General features: G+C 34.1%; 1 protein-coding gene across 2 annotated transcripts in view; it reads left to right on the top strand.

The window, feature by feature from the left end:
* LOC150099058 (low molecular weight phosphotyrosine protein phosphatase-like) overlaps positions 1 to 13,707 on the top strand; it is an 80,593-nt gene extending 66,886 nt beyond the window's left edge. For both annotated transcript variants that reach the window (XM_090405702.1, XM_090405703.1), the window contains 2 exons: positions 3,913 to 4,012; positions 12,802 to 13,707. In XM_090405702.1, coding sequence (XP_090261828.1) covers positions 3,913 to 4,012; positions 12,802 to 12,885 — 184 coding nt within the window. In that variant the 3' untranslated portion in view covers positions 12,886 to 13,707. The remainder of the gene's footprint in view (positions 1 to 3,912; positions 4,013 to 12,801) is intronic.
* Positions 13,708 to 16,299: the final 2,592 nt, after the last annotated feature.

The following is a 16,299-nucleotide window of genomic DNA, read 5'->3' as shown; positions in this document are numbered from 1 at the left end:
CACTTTACGACAAATAGTCGAGAAAGCATGGGAGTATAACAAAGATCTGTATTTAAGTTTTGTCGATTTGGAAAAGGCATATGACAAGGTGCCAAGAGAGAAGCTATTCAATACGCTGCAGTTATACGGTGTCAATGGGGCATTATATCAAGCAATACTTAGTCTTTATTTGAGTTGTAAGTCAGCAGTTAGAATTGAAGGAAGTACAGGAAGATGGTTTAATGTTAAATCTGGTGTGAGACAAGGATGTACATTATCCCCTCTGTTATTCATTATCTATATGGATCACATTATGAAGGAAAGTGGTATTAAACCTGATATCAAAATTGGAGATGTTAATGTCAGCTCTTTGCTTTATGCAGATGGTGTTATACTTCTAAATAAATCCGCTACAAGTCTGCAAGATTCTCTGACTAAATCGAATAGCTGTTGTAATAGATATGGTATGATCGTCAGCAATAAAAAGACAAAGACAATGAAAATAGGCAGAATCATTGAAAATGTCAACTGTGTTGTGAATGGAGAACCTGTGGAACAAGTAAAACATTTCAGCTATTTAGGCACGTTTTTTACTGAAGATGGTAAATTAAATATAGAAATTGACAATAGAATCAGCAAAGCTGGTATGATGGAAAGTCAATTGAATAAATTCATATGGAATAAGAGAGAAATTAGTCGGAACACTAAATTAGCTGTATACAAGACAGTGTTCAAACCAGTTTTAACTTATGGATCTGAGAGCTGGGTCAGAAGTAAAATACTTGACCAAAGACTAGAGACCACAGATATGAGAGTCCTGAGAAAGATTATAGGCGTGAACAGATGGCATCAATGGCAATATCATATTAAAAATGAGGATATTAGGAAAGAGCTTGACATTGTCAGCATCCAGGAATGCGTTAGCAGAGCTAATCTCAGGTGGTATGGTCACTTAAACAGAATGGGAGAGGAAAGATTAGCAAAACAAGTGTTCTCTGCCAGGTTGGGTAGCAAAACGACCCAGAGGAAGACCAAGATATAGGTGGATTGATACGGTACAAAGTGCTTTAGACGATAGAAATATAAGATCTAATAATGTTAGTCTTGACAAGTAACAGACTGATTTGGAGGAAAATTGTAGATAGGAAATTAATAATGATGTAATTTTTTTTCATGTAGTGCTATCATATCCTGTACACCCCTTGAGGGTACATGGCAGGAATTTGATGATGATGATGAAAAATATAGAAAAGTAACTTACATATGCCACTTTTTTTTCTCCACTCTACAACCATCACTGATTGTGCTTGAGACTATTAGTGAATTTAAACTTTCAGGGTTGAAATTACAAGATAATTGCTTCCATCTCATAGTTTTCACATCTAACATATCTCTGAAATAGCATGGGTTCTGCAGTCATTTTTCTAGAAATGAAAGCTCTAATGGCCTGAGATGACGTCAACTACATTAGAAACTGAAGAAAGGCCTAGATTGGCAGCTGGGATCAATCCTATAATGACAGAAGGATATATAGATGTTTTAAAAACTGAATGCCATCATCAAATTCCTGATATCCCTTTGGAGGGACCTGGCAATTTTTTTTTTTTTTTCGAATGTACCCTGGACATGGGGACTGAGATGACATTCCTGAAATCCTTCTGAAGAGAAGGCCAAGAATTGGGGGGAAGATTGATTACTTTTTTAATTCTGTAAAAACTATAGCTATTGTATACAAAGATGTTGTGTATTTGGTTGAGATCTGTTGACAGAGAGGTTCCACATTGGTTAGCGTTTTGATGATGACATTGTTATTGTTGAGAAGGGTGGTGGGGAAAGTTTATGAATGTGTCTGCCTGTGCGAGTGGGTTTTCAGTATACAGTGAATGTGTGGTTACCATTTGGAAGATATGTCACTAAGGTGTATGGGATGGGTAAACTATTGTTAGTTTCCTTTTCTATTGTAAACTGGATCCTTGGATGTAGAGTAGACTATTGAGGTGACAGAGGAAGGATTCTAATGTATCTGGACCATGAGGCCAAATCCTTAAAATACCTTTGCACATTGTGTAAGCCCCACTGGAAACTTGCCACTTCATCCATTCCACTAAAGATCAGTGCCCTGTTCCTGCAAATTGGCATTCTTTGGACAGGCAGGTAGATCAGCCACTATCTGCATAGATGAACACAAAACATACATATGCTATCATGACCATAGTTAATCTAGTCTTGTGGACCATGTGTTGAATACCACCCACAGGATTTTCTAGAAAAAACCACCATGCTTCATAGTAAATTTAAAAAAGAAAGACTGTTTTTGGAATCTACAGCTGCACTCAGAAGTCAACTGAATTTAAATAAATATGGATGCAAGAAACTTCCCAAAATATGGGTAACTTAATCCTCAGAGATTCCAGTTTATGCCTGCAGAAGGATCATTATTTTTTGCCAGCCTAGTTGGCCGAGTGGTTAGCGTATCTGCTCTCCAGCCAAAAGGCTGTGGGTTCTAATCCTGCCGTGGGCATGAATGTTTGTAATTGTCTGTGAAAATACTAGTGGTGGTGGCGACAGTAGATGGTGTTGTTATAGATGATGAAAATAGTTGGTGGATGTAATGGAGACAGAGAGTTGTGGTGTATGCCCTCCCTTGATGATCTTTGGACTCCCTGGAGGTGTAATAATAATTTAATATTCTAGGCCTCCTACAAATGTCTATAAAGAGTGCCTCACCTAGAAAGGAAGTTTAGCGTTATATCCACATTTTACATTTACAACACAATACTATTTCATAGTTATTTTGTGTGTATGTGTGTCTTCTCCCTGAAGATGTCTCAGTAACTGTGATGAAATATTGGAAGAATTAAAATGATTCTTAATCCTTTTCTAGTGCTATTAATACTCCATTAAACCTGCAACACGACGTGATAGTACTACATGAAAAGATAACATCATTACCCACTTCCTGTTGACAGTTTCCCTCCAAATTAATTTGTCCATCAGGATTCCACTGTTGTCAGATCTGATATTTCAGTCTTCAAATTGTAACTGTATTAATACACATAGATCTTGGTTTACCACCGGGTCTTTTTACTGTTATCTTGGGAAAAAACTTGTTTTGCCAACGTCCTAACCTGTTTAAGTGACCATACATCCTGAGATTAGATCTGCAATCACATTCATGAATGCTAACCATGTCTACGTCCACTATAATTTTTCTCAGAACTCTCATACTTGTGGTCTTCAGTCTTTGATCAGGTGTTTTATTTCTAACTCAGCTCTCATATCTAAAAGTAAAATTGGTTTGAATACTGTCTTGTATACAACTAGTTTAGTGTTTTAACTAAATTCTCTCCTATTCCATATAAAATTATTCATTTGACTTCCTACCATATCAACTTTGCTAATTTTTTGTCCTCTTCCATATTTAATTTTCCATTTTCAAAGTGAGAAGATGGTCTTTGACACAGTTTTTCTGATCTCTGAGAAACTTATCAGTTTCTCAAAGACCATAAGCAATGATAAGAGTTCTGAGAAAAACTGAGGAATTAAACAGATAACATAAGGAGCGCAGTTACATTAAAAATAAAGATTAAAGAAGAACTTGATATCATTATTCAAGATTTTATAAGCAGAGTTAATTAAAACGTAATTGTCATAAGCAAATGGGGGGAGGAGAGTACATATAAGCAGATTAAGTTTTGAGGAAAGAACTGACGGGCATGATTTCATGAATTGTTACATAATTCCCTCAGGAAATTATGCAGTTAACATTACCTTAAAAGACAATAAAGCTCAACAAATTAAAGACAATGATTAACTGACCAGCTACTCATTAGGACTTAAATTTGCTCTCATAATATTCTGTATATCTTGTTTGAGTGTTCCAGAAAAATTATTATTATGGTAAAAATGTATAAACTATTTGATTCTTTTTAGTGACCTTGAAGAACTTGCACCAGATTCATCAATAGCAAAGATAGAATTATTAGGAAAATTTGATCCTGAAGGAATTGAAATTATCAGAGATCCATATTATGTGAGTATGTGCTTTTTTGTAATGGTATGCTCTTTATAGCATTCATTTTCATAGTAAATAATGTCTTACTTATGTTAAGATTTTACTGAATGTAATTTCTCTTACTGGCATGGATGTATATCATTGTCTTTAGGTGGCAGATGAACTTCATCACCCAGTGTGTGTGAGAGACCACTGCCCATTTATTGGAGTCTTGAAGTGGCTTGAAAAAGTTCCATGGTTGATCTCTTAGAGCAGGATTTTTTTGGACTATGTAAAAAATAAATAAATACTACAAAAACTATATAAAATTAATATAAAAAAAATAATAGGGAAAAAATCCTTAGGCCACCCACAGTAGAAATGCCCTATAGGCTTGCAAATAATCTCTCATGGGTGGGAACAATGTATTAAAAAAAATACTGTGATAACCAACTTGCTATAAAGTAACAAAAAATCTTGGCCAAGCACTGTAAGCATCATGCTATTCTAAAGGAAATTCTCAGCAGCAAATTATCCATTATAACATATAATTCTTGCGTATAAATTTGCTAGAATGGGAAAGTTGACTGTTCAACTTTAGTTTTTCTATTAAAAGAGCTGCTACTGCTTCATTATTCTAATATTCTTGAGCATGCTGAATTATGTGTGTGGTGTTATTGTGATTGATAGAAAAAAAAGATGTGATCATTCAATCAGTGCATTATACTTGATAAATTGATATTTTTGTTTTCATCTTTTTGAAACACCTTTTGTTTACTCGCATTTTATTCAGCCAGATGTGAGCGAACAAAAGTTTGTACTTGAAATATCTTCACCTCTAATCTGCTTGTGTAAAGAGACAGCTGATTTTACAAGTTGCCCCAGTATCATGTAAGGAACCATACACTTAATTAGTTTCAAACATTTATTTGCCCATGCATTAAAGGTCAGTTCCTAGATTGGTTTTGACCTTTACTGAGGATGATAAAGTAAAGAGGCATTCATCATAAGCTCAGAGTGGTATACTGCAATAGAATCTGATAGTATTTGGAGAAAGAAAAGACAGGATGGAAGGCAACTAAATGCAGTTCTCCAAGCAAGATTCCCTGCCCTCCCCCACCTCCTCGTTAGGATATCCTTAGAACTGCAGTAAGTTATTGAACAAAATGCCATTGTTAGTACCCATCTATGGAGAGTTTAAAGATTTCCTTATACCAGGTTCTGTTGTTATTAATGGAAAGAATATTTTTTGGCAGAATGGTATAGCAATCTTAGAGCTAATCTCAGGACTGATCAGGAATATTCTCAGCTCTTGGTTTATTGTGAGCATGTATGCTAAATAGCCAGAGATGAAAACCTAGGTAATACTGGAGAAGGTCTTGCACATGTGTGATTAGTGAATAATATTTTTGGATTTTTGAGTGTCTATTGCTTAAATAGCTGAATTTTAATACTGGAATGCCTAGGCCTCCATGCCTCTTTGATAGTTGAAGAAATTCCTTTTTAACTTGCTAGTATCAAGCTGGATCAAAAAAAAAAAAAAAAAATGCAAAAGTTTACTATATAATTTTGTCTTTGGTTCTGTGATATTTATTACATACAGCTGAGCAGGGAAGATTGATTTCAGTATGGCTTTAGAAGGAAAGGAAAGTGGCCAATTTTTCAGTCTTTTAAAGTTTCAATGCTTTTGTTTGTAAGTTCTTGAACTGGTAGTATTGGATAGGTGAAGAAGGGAATTCCAAATATGATGAGAGGTTCTCTCTCTCTCTCTCTTAGGGGTTAGTCCAAAAGGGAATGCCTCCAAAATCCAATTTGCCAAAAACTAATTTAATCTTGTCAGCATTGGCAGTTAGTCCACTGACTTTTTCCTAAAAAAAAAAATCAGATTTTAATATATATATATCTATGAAGAAATCTTAGAAGAGGAACGAATGAGCTTCAGACGTGGCAAAGGAACAATTGATGCAATTTTTGCAATACAAAGACTAGCAGACCTTTCAATAGAAAACAATTATATTTTTTATTGCTGTTTCATGGATTATAAACAGGCTTTCAGTATGATTAAATTCCTTGAAAAAAACCAACATAGATCCCTAAATTGTTAATTTCATTAAACATTATCGAGGCACAAAAGCAGTAGTGAAATCTAATAAAATGGAAACAGAAGAAATACATATTGTAAAAGGAGTTATGCAAGGCTGTCCACTTTCACCATACTTATTTAATACATATATTAGTAATGTCATCGGAGAAGCCCTAGAAGAATTTACTGGCCTCTCAGTAAATGGAACCAACATCACCCATATCAAATACGCGGATGATATAGATATGATTTTGCTGAAATCCATGATCAGCAAGACAAACAAAATTAGCTGTAATATAATGAGTATAAATTTTACTAAAACTAAAATAATTACAATATGGAAAGAAAAGAAACTAGTTGATATTGATAATAAATATATTGAACAAGTAACTCAGTTTAATGTAAAGTAATTTCTGTTGATCTCTGTTTACATATCCATACCATTTTAATCTCTTTTTATTTAGTTTATCTAATAGTAGTTCTTTGTAATTTAGTTCATCCCTCGCTATTTGATTGGTCTTTTTCAGTCCGTTTAGTTTGGTTTATTTTTTTGTAAGCATTTGGATTCAATGCTTGTAATATTATTTCTTCTTTTCTCTTTGTTATCCAACTTTCAGATCCATAGAGGACCACAGGCAATACCATTGAGTTGTATATTTTTAGTTTCAGCTGTTTACTTATTTTATTACTATTCCAAATTTTATTTAGCTTTCCTATTACAGACCAGCCTAAACCTATTCTATGATTTATTGTTTTCATATAATTTAGATCTTCAATGATATGCTGACAGATTGAGGCACATGTATTATCTGCCAGCCAGCCTGTAGCACCATCCTTTTTATTACTCTATCCCCAAGGAAGAGGTGTTTTGGGTCTCTAAATGTTTTGGCATGCCCTTGAAGGGTTTACTCTCTATCACTCACATTACATGGAGTAGAAGGGAAGATGCAGAAAACTTAACCTGTGTTCTGAAAGCCAAACAACATGGTATTTACCACTTCAAACATCCAGTAAATAGGATGGTGGTATTTCATTGTCAATCATCTATTAACTAGTCTATTTGGAGGAAGAGCCAACTAGGAAGGTCCTTTTGCAGCAGGAATGCTTGATCGTTACACCACAACTCTTTTTGTAGAAACAGGCTGCACCACAAGAAGGTAGAATTGACTGTTACCAGAGAGAGGTTGCCCAGCTTATATCTACATAATCTTGCCATAAATACTGTTACAACTTCCACACACCCCCAGCACTGCCCACAGAATTGCGTGAGCCTGGTTCCATTTGGTGGAACCAGGCTCACAACAGACTAGGTATAATATACTCCAAATGGTAATTTTTTTTTCATCCATAAATGGACCATCAAATAAAACTTAAAGATTGTCTTGAGAATAGGGCTCTACTACCTAATAAATTTTTTTTATGTATAAATTGGCAGTGAGTGAAGACGTTCTACTGCTTGGCCATATTGTTGATTAAATAACTTGTTTCTCATTCAGAAAAGTTGAATAGAAATATGTCTCTAAAGTTCAGCAATGTTTGCGGAAAATAAATTTTCACTGTGAATGAATCTTTTTGGTCATATTATCACATTTAAATTGACAAAAACTAGCTGAATTAATCTAAGGGGACGTTCGTAACTTAGTTTCCTAAACCAGATACAAAGTATTCTGGATGTAGGTATCCATGTGTCCAGTGTGATTTTTTTTGTTGTTGTCGTTTAAGAGATGACTAAGTTTTTTTATATGGTTCCCCCATGAAAGTTTATTAGTAAACTTATAATACATTTGTACCATGGGTGAGCTAAGATTTCTTTTTACCATTTTTATTAAATGTATATATTTTTTGTAATATTTTATTTATTTTTTACATAGTCTGGTGGAAACCCTGCTCAAGAGACTAAAGATAGAACTTTTTGAAGCCACTTTAGTCCTCCAATGAGCTAAGGGATAGTCTCACATCAGGTGATGAAATTGATCTCCCACCTAAAGACAATCACTAGTTGTTTAATAGAGATATGCATTAGACATACTATATTTTTTTGAATAATGGCTTCACCCATGTAAGAGAAAATATGCCTCTGTGTGAAGTCGTTATTCAAAAAAAATATAGTAAAGGCAATCGCAAACATCCATGCTCACATAATAAATTTAGTTTAATCCTTTATCCAAGTGTGAGCAAACAAAGTTTGCGCCTGAAAGTATCTTCAGGACTGGGTTAAGGTGGTACACACCAAGGCAACTCGTTGCAAAGGTGGAGCAAGCTACCAACACTCCTATCCTAGTATCTCAACATCCATGCTCACAGCATAATTTGAACCCACAACCTGTTGGTTGGAGAGCAGATATGCTAACCACTCAGCCAATCAAACCATGCAAAAGATTGTAAAGTAAGTAAAGAACTAATTTCATCAGTAGAATGAATTTATGTGACAGATTTGTGGAGCTTGGACAAATGTGTAGTTAAGGATGGTGATATGTCAGGATTTTTAATTCTTGTGATCAGTTTGGTATGTGTCGTATTTTTTGTATTCAAGGACGTGTTTCATCCATATACTTCATCTCCATTTAATAATCACAAATATAAACCAGATTAATTTTGTAATACTTGTCATTGCCTATTGTTCAAAATCAGTTACAAGAAAATAAATCGAATGTTTGTTCCATAGTTATTGTCGAAGATTGAAATTTTGGCTTTCGTTCAGATACACCATACTTTATTTCATTTTTTAATTAGGTGAGATATGTATTAAACTTCTAAGATGAAATTGGAAAGAAATTGGGATAAGTAAACATATATCCCCCCTCCCCTTTCTGTTTACCTGTAATGTAATAGTTTTTAATACTCTGGTGCAAAATTTAATTTTACCACTAAAAGTAAATTTACTTGTCTTAGTCTCCACAAAGAGAATAAAGAATTAATGTTAATAAATCATTTTGTAAAATGATGTTGCCAAAGTGGTGATGTCATGAATCTATGTTCTTGAAGATAAAAGCCACTATTTTTTCCTCATACCAAACAATGATAAATATTATTTCTGTTAGTAAAGAATTTTTCTTTCCATTGCCTTCATGTGCCATTTTTTGGAATGGTAAGCAGTTTTCAATATAAGATCCTTAGATTTTATATCTAATAATTGGCTCGTTATCCTCTTCAGCACAACCATAATATCAATTTTTGGTATTATCATTTGTCAGAATAGTTTTCAATCAGATTCTGGTCAACCATTAGAAAGATTGATGACAAGTTTTCTGCTAGATAACTATTTCATTTTTTTCATAGAAGATGGTTAAACTTTCTTGCCATTCCTGATATTATTTATCTGATGATAATGAAGCTGACAGCTGCCAATATGTTATAAATTCCACCATTTTAAAGTAATATAGCAAATGGAAACAAAATCTCTTCATTACAGAGTAACAGATAATCATTATTTCTGAGGGTTTTTATGATAATAAAATCTTGGTTATTAGTTACTCATAGTGAATTTTGTTATAGAAACTACGAAAATTTTCTAATAAACTTATGTATACACACATTTGAAATTAGCACTATTATTGAGATGTTAAAATAATAGTGCAAGATTGCAGCATCTATATATACTGTAAATGAATCTAATTTCATAGATTGAAGACCTTTTCTTCAGACTGTAACTCTTAAACATAAGCTTGATATGTTTTTCTCAGTCTCTGTTTTAAGAACTGGAGTGTTTTTTCTGAGTGTAATTAATTCTCCAGATGAAACTGCATACATAGTTGCACATATTGTAAACCATTAAAATGATTTTACTGGTTCAGCAAACTCTGTTTTTTTCTTTTCTTTATATCAGTGGCGTCTAGTGATCATTTCGGTTGGGTGTGGTCATGTTTTCCAGTAGTGGGGGGGGCTTGGAGACAAATAATTACATCAATAAATTTTTATAATTATTGATTTAATTAAATAATTACATCAATAAATATCTGTTAGCTTACTTAAATGATTTTGATCTTTGAGTTTCTTATTCGGCTTTGAAATAATGTGGGATTTAATATCCCCTTAATTTAAATAGTCTTTTAGCTTTTTTTAATGTAATTATTTGTCGATCATAAATACATTATTTTCATTTTGAATTGATTTTAATGATCTTTAATTCTTGGGGGGGGGGGGAGGTATTTAGAATTAATTTTTTTTAGCACAATTTCATATATTAAAAAATTGACTGGCATATTTTATTAAAAATCAACTAATTAATTAATCCTAAATTAAATTATTTCAGAAAAGCAAAAAAATCATAAAACTAATAAGTAAAATAATATTAAATTATATACACTTTTAAACATTTTCTTTTTTAAATTTGTTTGCCTATAAATTCACACTTCCCTCTGTAACTTACTAGACAGAGGGCAAACTAACCGGTCACTGTTCACAAATGAAAAAGATGAACCAAAAACAGGAACACGTTTTATTACTGCAATAAAACACATGTTCCTGTGTTCTATGGCTACCTCGCAACAGGCCAACCCATAATAAAATTTTAAGACAAAGCGTTCCCAGGGTTGAGGGTGTAAGATTACATATCTCAATCAATTCAACGATTATAATTTGTGGAATTTTTTAATCAATCCCATGGGAAGTGCCCCCCCCCCCCCTGCAGATGCCCATGACCGTGGGATTGCATTTTATCGATGTATGAAAGTTTTGAGAGGGCATAGCGCATCAGCACTCATCTTAATTGGTCCAATGCAATTAATTGCAGGATAAATTTGAATACTCCTGCATATAGTGGGGGATCTGTTTTATGATTGATTAGAAAACAACAATGCAGGAGAATGCGATATTTGGTTGGTATATTTGAAATACTCCAAGATGAAAATATGTGAACCATCATTTATAAGACATGTGAGAATAGGAAGAAGTGTGAGTAGAAACACTTTTATTAATGGTAAAAAATAATTAATAATTATCATTTGTGATATGTGTGTCCTATAAGTTGCTGGTAGTGCGAATAGCACAATCCTATAAATTCTAAACATGAATAAGTGAATTTATAATGGCATAATTTAAAAAAAAAAATACTAATGAGAGAGAGAGTATTGCAGGAATAAATATGATTTGATGGAGCAGCAAATCATCTTGTAAAATTTGTTGCACACGTTATGTGTATTTGTCTGGTTTGTGTGTACTGAGACTCAGTATACATAACATCCGATGCAGGCACAAACTTTATTTGCTCACAATTGGATAAAGGATTAAACTAAATTTGTTATAAACATCCGATCATTATCGGAATTATCCACACTTTCGGGAATTCTAAATTCATTAGTTTTTTTTTTTTGTTGTTTTTTTTTAGTATCAATGGTTCTTCTGTCTTATCAATCTCACATATGCTGGTATTTTGTTGTAGATCAACAAGTCTTATAATACACAGAATATTGATTTTTATTCAGGAATAGGTTTTTACTGTCTGTTGTTTCCGAAGACTAGAATAAAAATGTCTCTATACCATTAAAAAAAACTTTGCAACCTCAACAGATGCTATACTGCATAATCAAAAGAAAAAACTAGTTAGCATTTTTCTCCTAACACCCACTTTCAGATTTTCAGTTCCAGAAAACATGTGTAACAGCTGTTTGTAATAAAGCCATTGGATATAGTAATCTCTCAACCCATGATAGTGACAACATTCAATTGGATTGGTTGACACAATAACCAATCACAGCCGCTAGGTGCTGAGTGAGCTCAAAATTTAAGCTTACCTAGTCACGCCTTCTCAGCAGTTTAAAAATAATACAAAGCTAAGAATTTGACATGCTGCACCTACTTTACATCTTTTTGAATGGCTCAAAGGTATATGCATTTTGAAAACGCACCGGGCTATTAACGTGAATGCGATGCAATGTTTACGCGGCGAAAAGCGCCTTCTTCATGAAGCACTAATGCTTTATTACCCACGTGAAGAGGACAATGAAGCATTAGTACAGGGTATTGTGTTCAATTTTAGGAATCGCATGAAGTCTGCAAACAATTGGATGAGTCTTTAACAAGAATAAATGCAAAAATATAATATCTGTGATACTGATATTTCGTGGATGAGCATCGCACACCAAGCACACCCGGAATATTCGCCCCTGATATATACATATATAGTTATGGAGAGCCATAATTATCTGTATAAACTTATTATCTAGTTAAAAACAGCTCTTCTAATTGCAATTCAACTTTACCTTATTTTTCTTAAATTTAATGATGCTACTGAATGAAGAAATATATGATCACCAAAAACTTTGAATGAGGAAACTGTTCTTTTTTTATATCTCTGTTGTGTGTTAGGCTCAATGGCCTTTCACTGCCAAGCAATTTGGCTACTTTGAAACCTAATTAATGCTCTAATCCTATATGTATAATGCACTATGGCCGTCAGTTGTGTATGTTCTTCTGGCTTGTTTGTTGTTTTGAGGGGTGAAAAATGTGAGTTCCCAGGAAGGAAAATCCAAGTTAGCTCTTGTATGAGACCAGCTAATTCATTTTTAATTGCAAGGGCCTAATAAAGGTTCTTTGTGTCCTAGATGGGATTTAATCCTGGTCTTTCCATCTACAGGGCATTGTCGAAAACAACTATATATATATATATATATATATATATATATATATATATAACCTAAATATAGATTAAAGGAAGTAATTTATATAAAAAAGTTGCATACATTTAAATTTGAACATTTTGATTTTTTTTCCACTCTTTTTCTGATATATTTCTTAAATCTTTCAGGATTCAGGTGACATTGGCTTTGAAGAAGTCTACCAGCAGTGCTTGAGATGCTGCAAGTCATTTTTAGAAAAATATAAAAAATAAATATCAGTTCCTTGTGAAAGTTGAATGTAATATTTGTAGAAAATAATTTGTTGCACAAGTTTTTATTATTTTTTTTTTGTTTTGTTTTATGCATCACTCATTCCTTGTTATTTACCATTGCATGGATGGAATATTTTTTGTTTATAGTGTAATTCGTATACATTCAGAATCTTTTTACACAGCATACAATTAGCATTCTTAATAAATAATAGTATTCTAATTTTTTTTTAATCAGAAAAAAACATTTTTTTACTTGACCCATTCTCCAAGTTAATTCTCATGAGCACCATTCTGCATACTTGCTGAATGGTCTGTCATAGTCCCTTTTTAAAAAAAAAAAATAATAATAATAAAAAAAAAATTAAATTTTATTTCTTCTTAAAAACTATAATATAATAATAATGACTTTTCACTACCAGATTTACTTGAAACCATATTAAGTGAATGTGGTGGACAGTCAGCAACTGTTGCAATCTGCTTTTCAAGATACAATTGATTACAAATTGTAATACAAAAAAAGACACCTAATTTATAGATTACTCTTTTGACTTGTCTTTTGTTATTTCTGCAACTGTTTCTGTAGCATTTTCACTGTTCTACAGGAACAAAACAACTGAAGATATTCAGTTTAAGACCGTTTTCTCAATGCCATCTTATTACTTTGTAAAATATATGCACCATTATATTGTAATCCTGTATCAGATGTAGCATCAAATACAGGTGGGGCCATGAAATGTGGACATATTCAGTTAATGTTTCAAAATTACAAATGGATTAAATATGAGTAATACTAATGATCATTAAAGAATTGTAAAATTGTTATTAATGCTTTGTACATTTCTTTAATTCCTTTTCTTAGTTTTAATATGGCTTGTGGCTGATGGACAAAGACTTGGTTCTTGAGGAAGCTTAAAAAACAAATTGGTCCTATATTACTTGAAGAAATGGTAAATGCACAACAGTACATAAACATGCTGGTAAATAAACTGATGGATAACACTGTGTAGTGCCAGGATTATCTTGGATTTTAATCATGAGATATTTCAGTACTATATACTATCACATGAATTTCCTCGGTATACCACTGCAAGCATTTGTGGTCCCTTTGCATCATTGATTAAAACACTTATATTTCTTATGTGTTTTTTTAAAAATTAATTGGTCTGTCAGCTAAATGACGTATTACACACCAGAGAAAAAATCACAAATATATACAGCATCATGAATGAGGATCTTGATTGCAGAGTTGTTACCAATCTGGTGTGCCATTTGCAGGAGTTCAGAAGTGCTGGTAAATGGATAACATGTTGATGCTGGTGATGGATACCACCTGCAGTGTGCCAGGAATTATCTTGGATTTTAGTCATGAGATAATTGCATATGTTTTTCATGATTGACTTTTTTCAGTAGACTAGGTGTTTGGAAAATGAATATATTAAATTTGTATGTCATCAATTTTGTACTCATATAATCAAGCCAGTTATGCATCTGAAATTTTAATTTCTTGTTGCTGGAGTATCTCTTAAATCAATTTAACATATTTGCATGTAACCAGAGATGTTGTGAATAAGATGGGGGGGGGGGAGACATCTAAAGTATTAGAAAAAGTTGACATCTAGCAGGAAGATGGCAATTGATATCCTTTATCTGCTTTCCTATAAACCTGACCTTGTTGACTAACCTAACTATTCTTATTCTCCTGGAATTGACTGTGGTCTGCTTATTTATTTATTCTTATGGCAAAAGGAATACAGAACAACTAGGTTAATATCCAGTCTGGAAAGCCAATCCAAGGCCTCATCCATCACTTTGTGAATGTCCTGTAAGCCACCACCGTGAAAATGGGCCCTTGGACAGTCATTCACAATATGAGTAATCAACTGAGCCACGGGAGAACAATCACAATAAAGGTGGTTTAACAGCCCCCATTTATGTAGTAAGTAGCCACATCTGCTCTGGTTAATTCTGATCCTGTTGATTGATGACCAAATCTTTCAAGGAAATGCAAAACCAGGCCACAGAGCACAGCGATCTTCTACCAGGAAGCCGTTTGTTGGGAGATTGTTGGACCAGTATTCTCTCCACATGTCAGGTGTTGATGGCAGGGCAGCTGAAGAGATGTTCGTCCATGGACCAGAGAGGCTTTCTAGATTTTAGGCAAAAGACCAGGTGGATTTATGAGAGTTTGGTGCAGGGGCAGGAGTGGGTTGCTCATTGCTTTATTAAATTCTTTAATCGAGGCTTGTCTTCTACGTATGTTTGGTGGAGCAATGTGTTAGATAGGACAGGCAGCCAGGAGAGAGGGGGTGCTTTGCACTGTCTCACTAATTGTGCACATGGTAGAGTTTAGCTGGGTGTCTATAATGTTAGTGTGTTGCACTTCTTTCCCAGACAGGGGCACAATATTCTGCTGCAGAGAATGTGAGGGCTAGTGCAGACAACCTTCGGACTTCTGCACCACAACCCCAGGTTGTTCCAGCAAGCCTTGAAACAATATTGTTTCTTGTTTTAATTTTGTTGGACAGGTTGGTGATGTGCCTTTTATAGGTTAGGCTTCTGTCCGGGCTCACTCCAAGGTATTTCAGGTAAGGTTCATGTTCTATCATTTTTTCAAAGAAAGGTTGAGGTTGATTCGCCTCTGCATTGTTCAGGTGAAATACTGTGGACACAGTTTTTGTTGGATTTGGCTTTAAGTACCACTGCCTGAAGTACTCTTCCATGATGTTCAAGTCTGTGTTCAAGGTTGATTCCAGGTTAGTCAAGGAGGTAGATCGATGTAGGATCGCTAAGTCATCAGCGTACATATACTTGCTTGATCTGGTATGTGGTAAGTCATACACATAAACGTTAAAAAGTAAAGGGGATAACACAGAGACCGTTCTGAAGGAATCTGGGCCTGCTCTTTTTTCCGCCAATATGGACCCGGATCTTTCTGTTGGAGAGAATGGATTCAAAAAGCTGGAAAGTTTTTTTACACCTTATAATATTTCTTATCTTTAGGAAGATGCCCCTGATCCAGACTGTGTCATAAGCAGATGTTAGGTCAATGAAAGTGGCTCCAGATTTAAGTTTCTTCTGGAAGCCTGCTTCAATCTGTGTTGTCAGGGCCAGGACCTGGTTACAGCAACTTCTTCCTGGCCTGAAGCCAGCTTATTCAATCGGGAGTGCTCTTTCAGTGAGTGGTGAAATCCTTTTAAGGAATATTCCTTCAAAGAGCTTAATGGTGGAGCAAAGCAAGGAGATAGGTCATAGATTTTTCACATCATTTGGATCTTTCCCTGGTTTGGGCACGGCAATAATTTTGGCTTCCCACCACAGATTTGATAGTTTACCAGTCATTATAATTTCTGAGAAAAGGGCAGCCAGCCATGTTTGGCCTTGTTGACTGAGATGTTTTAGAAACAACTCAAGGTG

The sequence above is a fragment of the Typopeltis vanoorti genome, chromosome 15 (assembly GCF_054136105.1).
Source record: "Typopeltis vanoorti isolate ZY-2024b chromosome 15, IOZ_Tvanoo_1.0, whole genome shotgun sequence".
Taxonomy (NCBI): Eukaryota; Metazoa; Arthropoda; class Arachnida; order Uropygi; family Thelyphonidae; genus Typopeltis; species Typopeltis vanoorti.
Note: the sequence above shows the minus strand (reverse complement) of the source record. Positions and strands in the feature narration are given on the sequence as shown.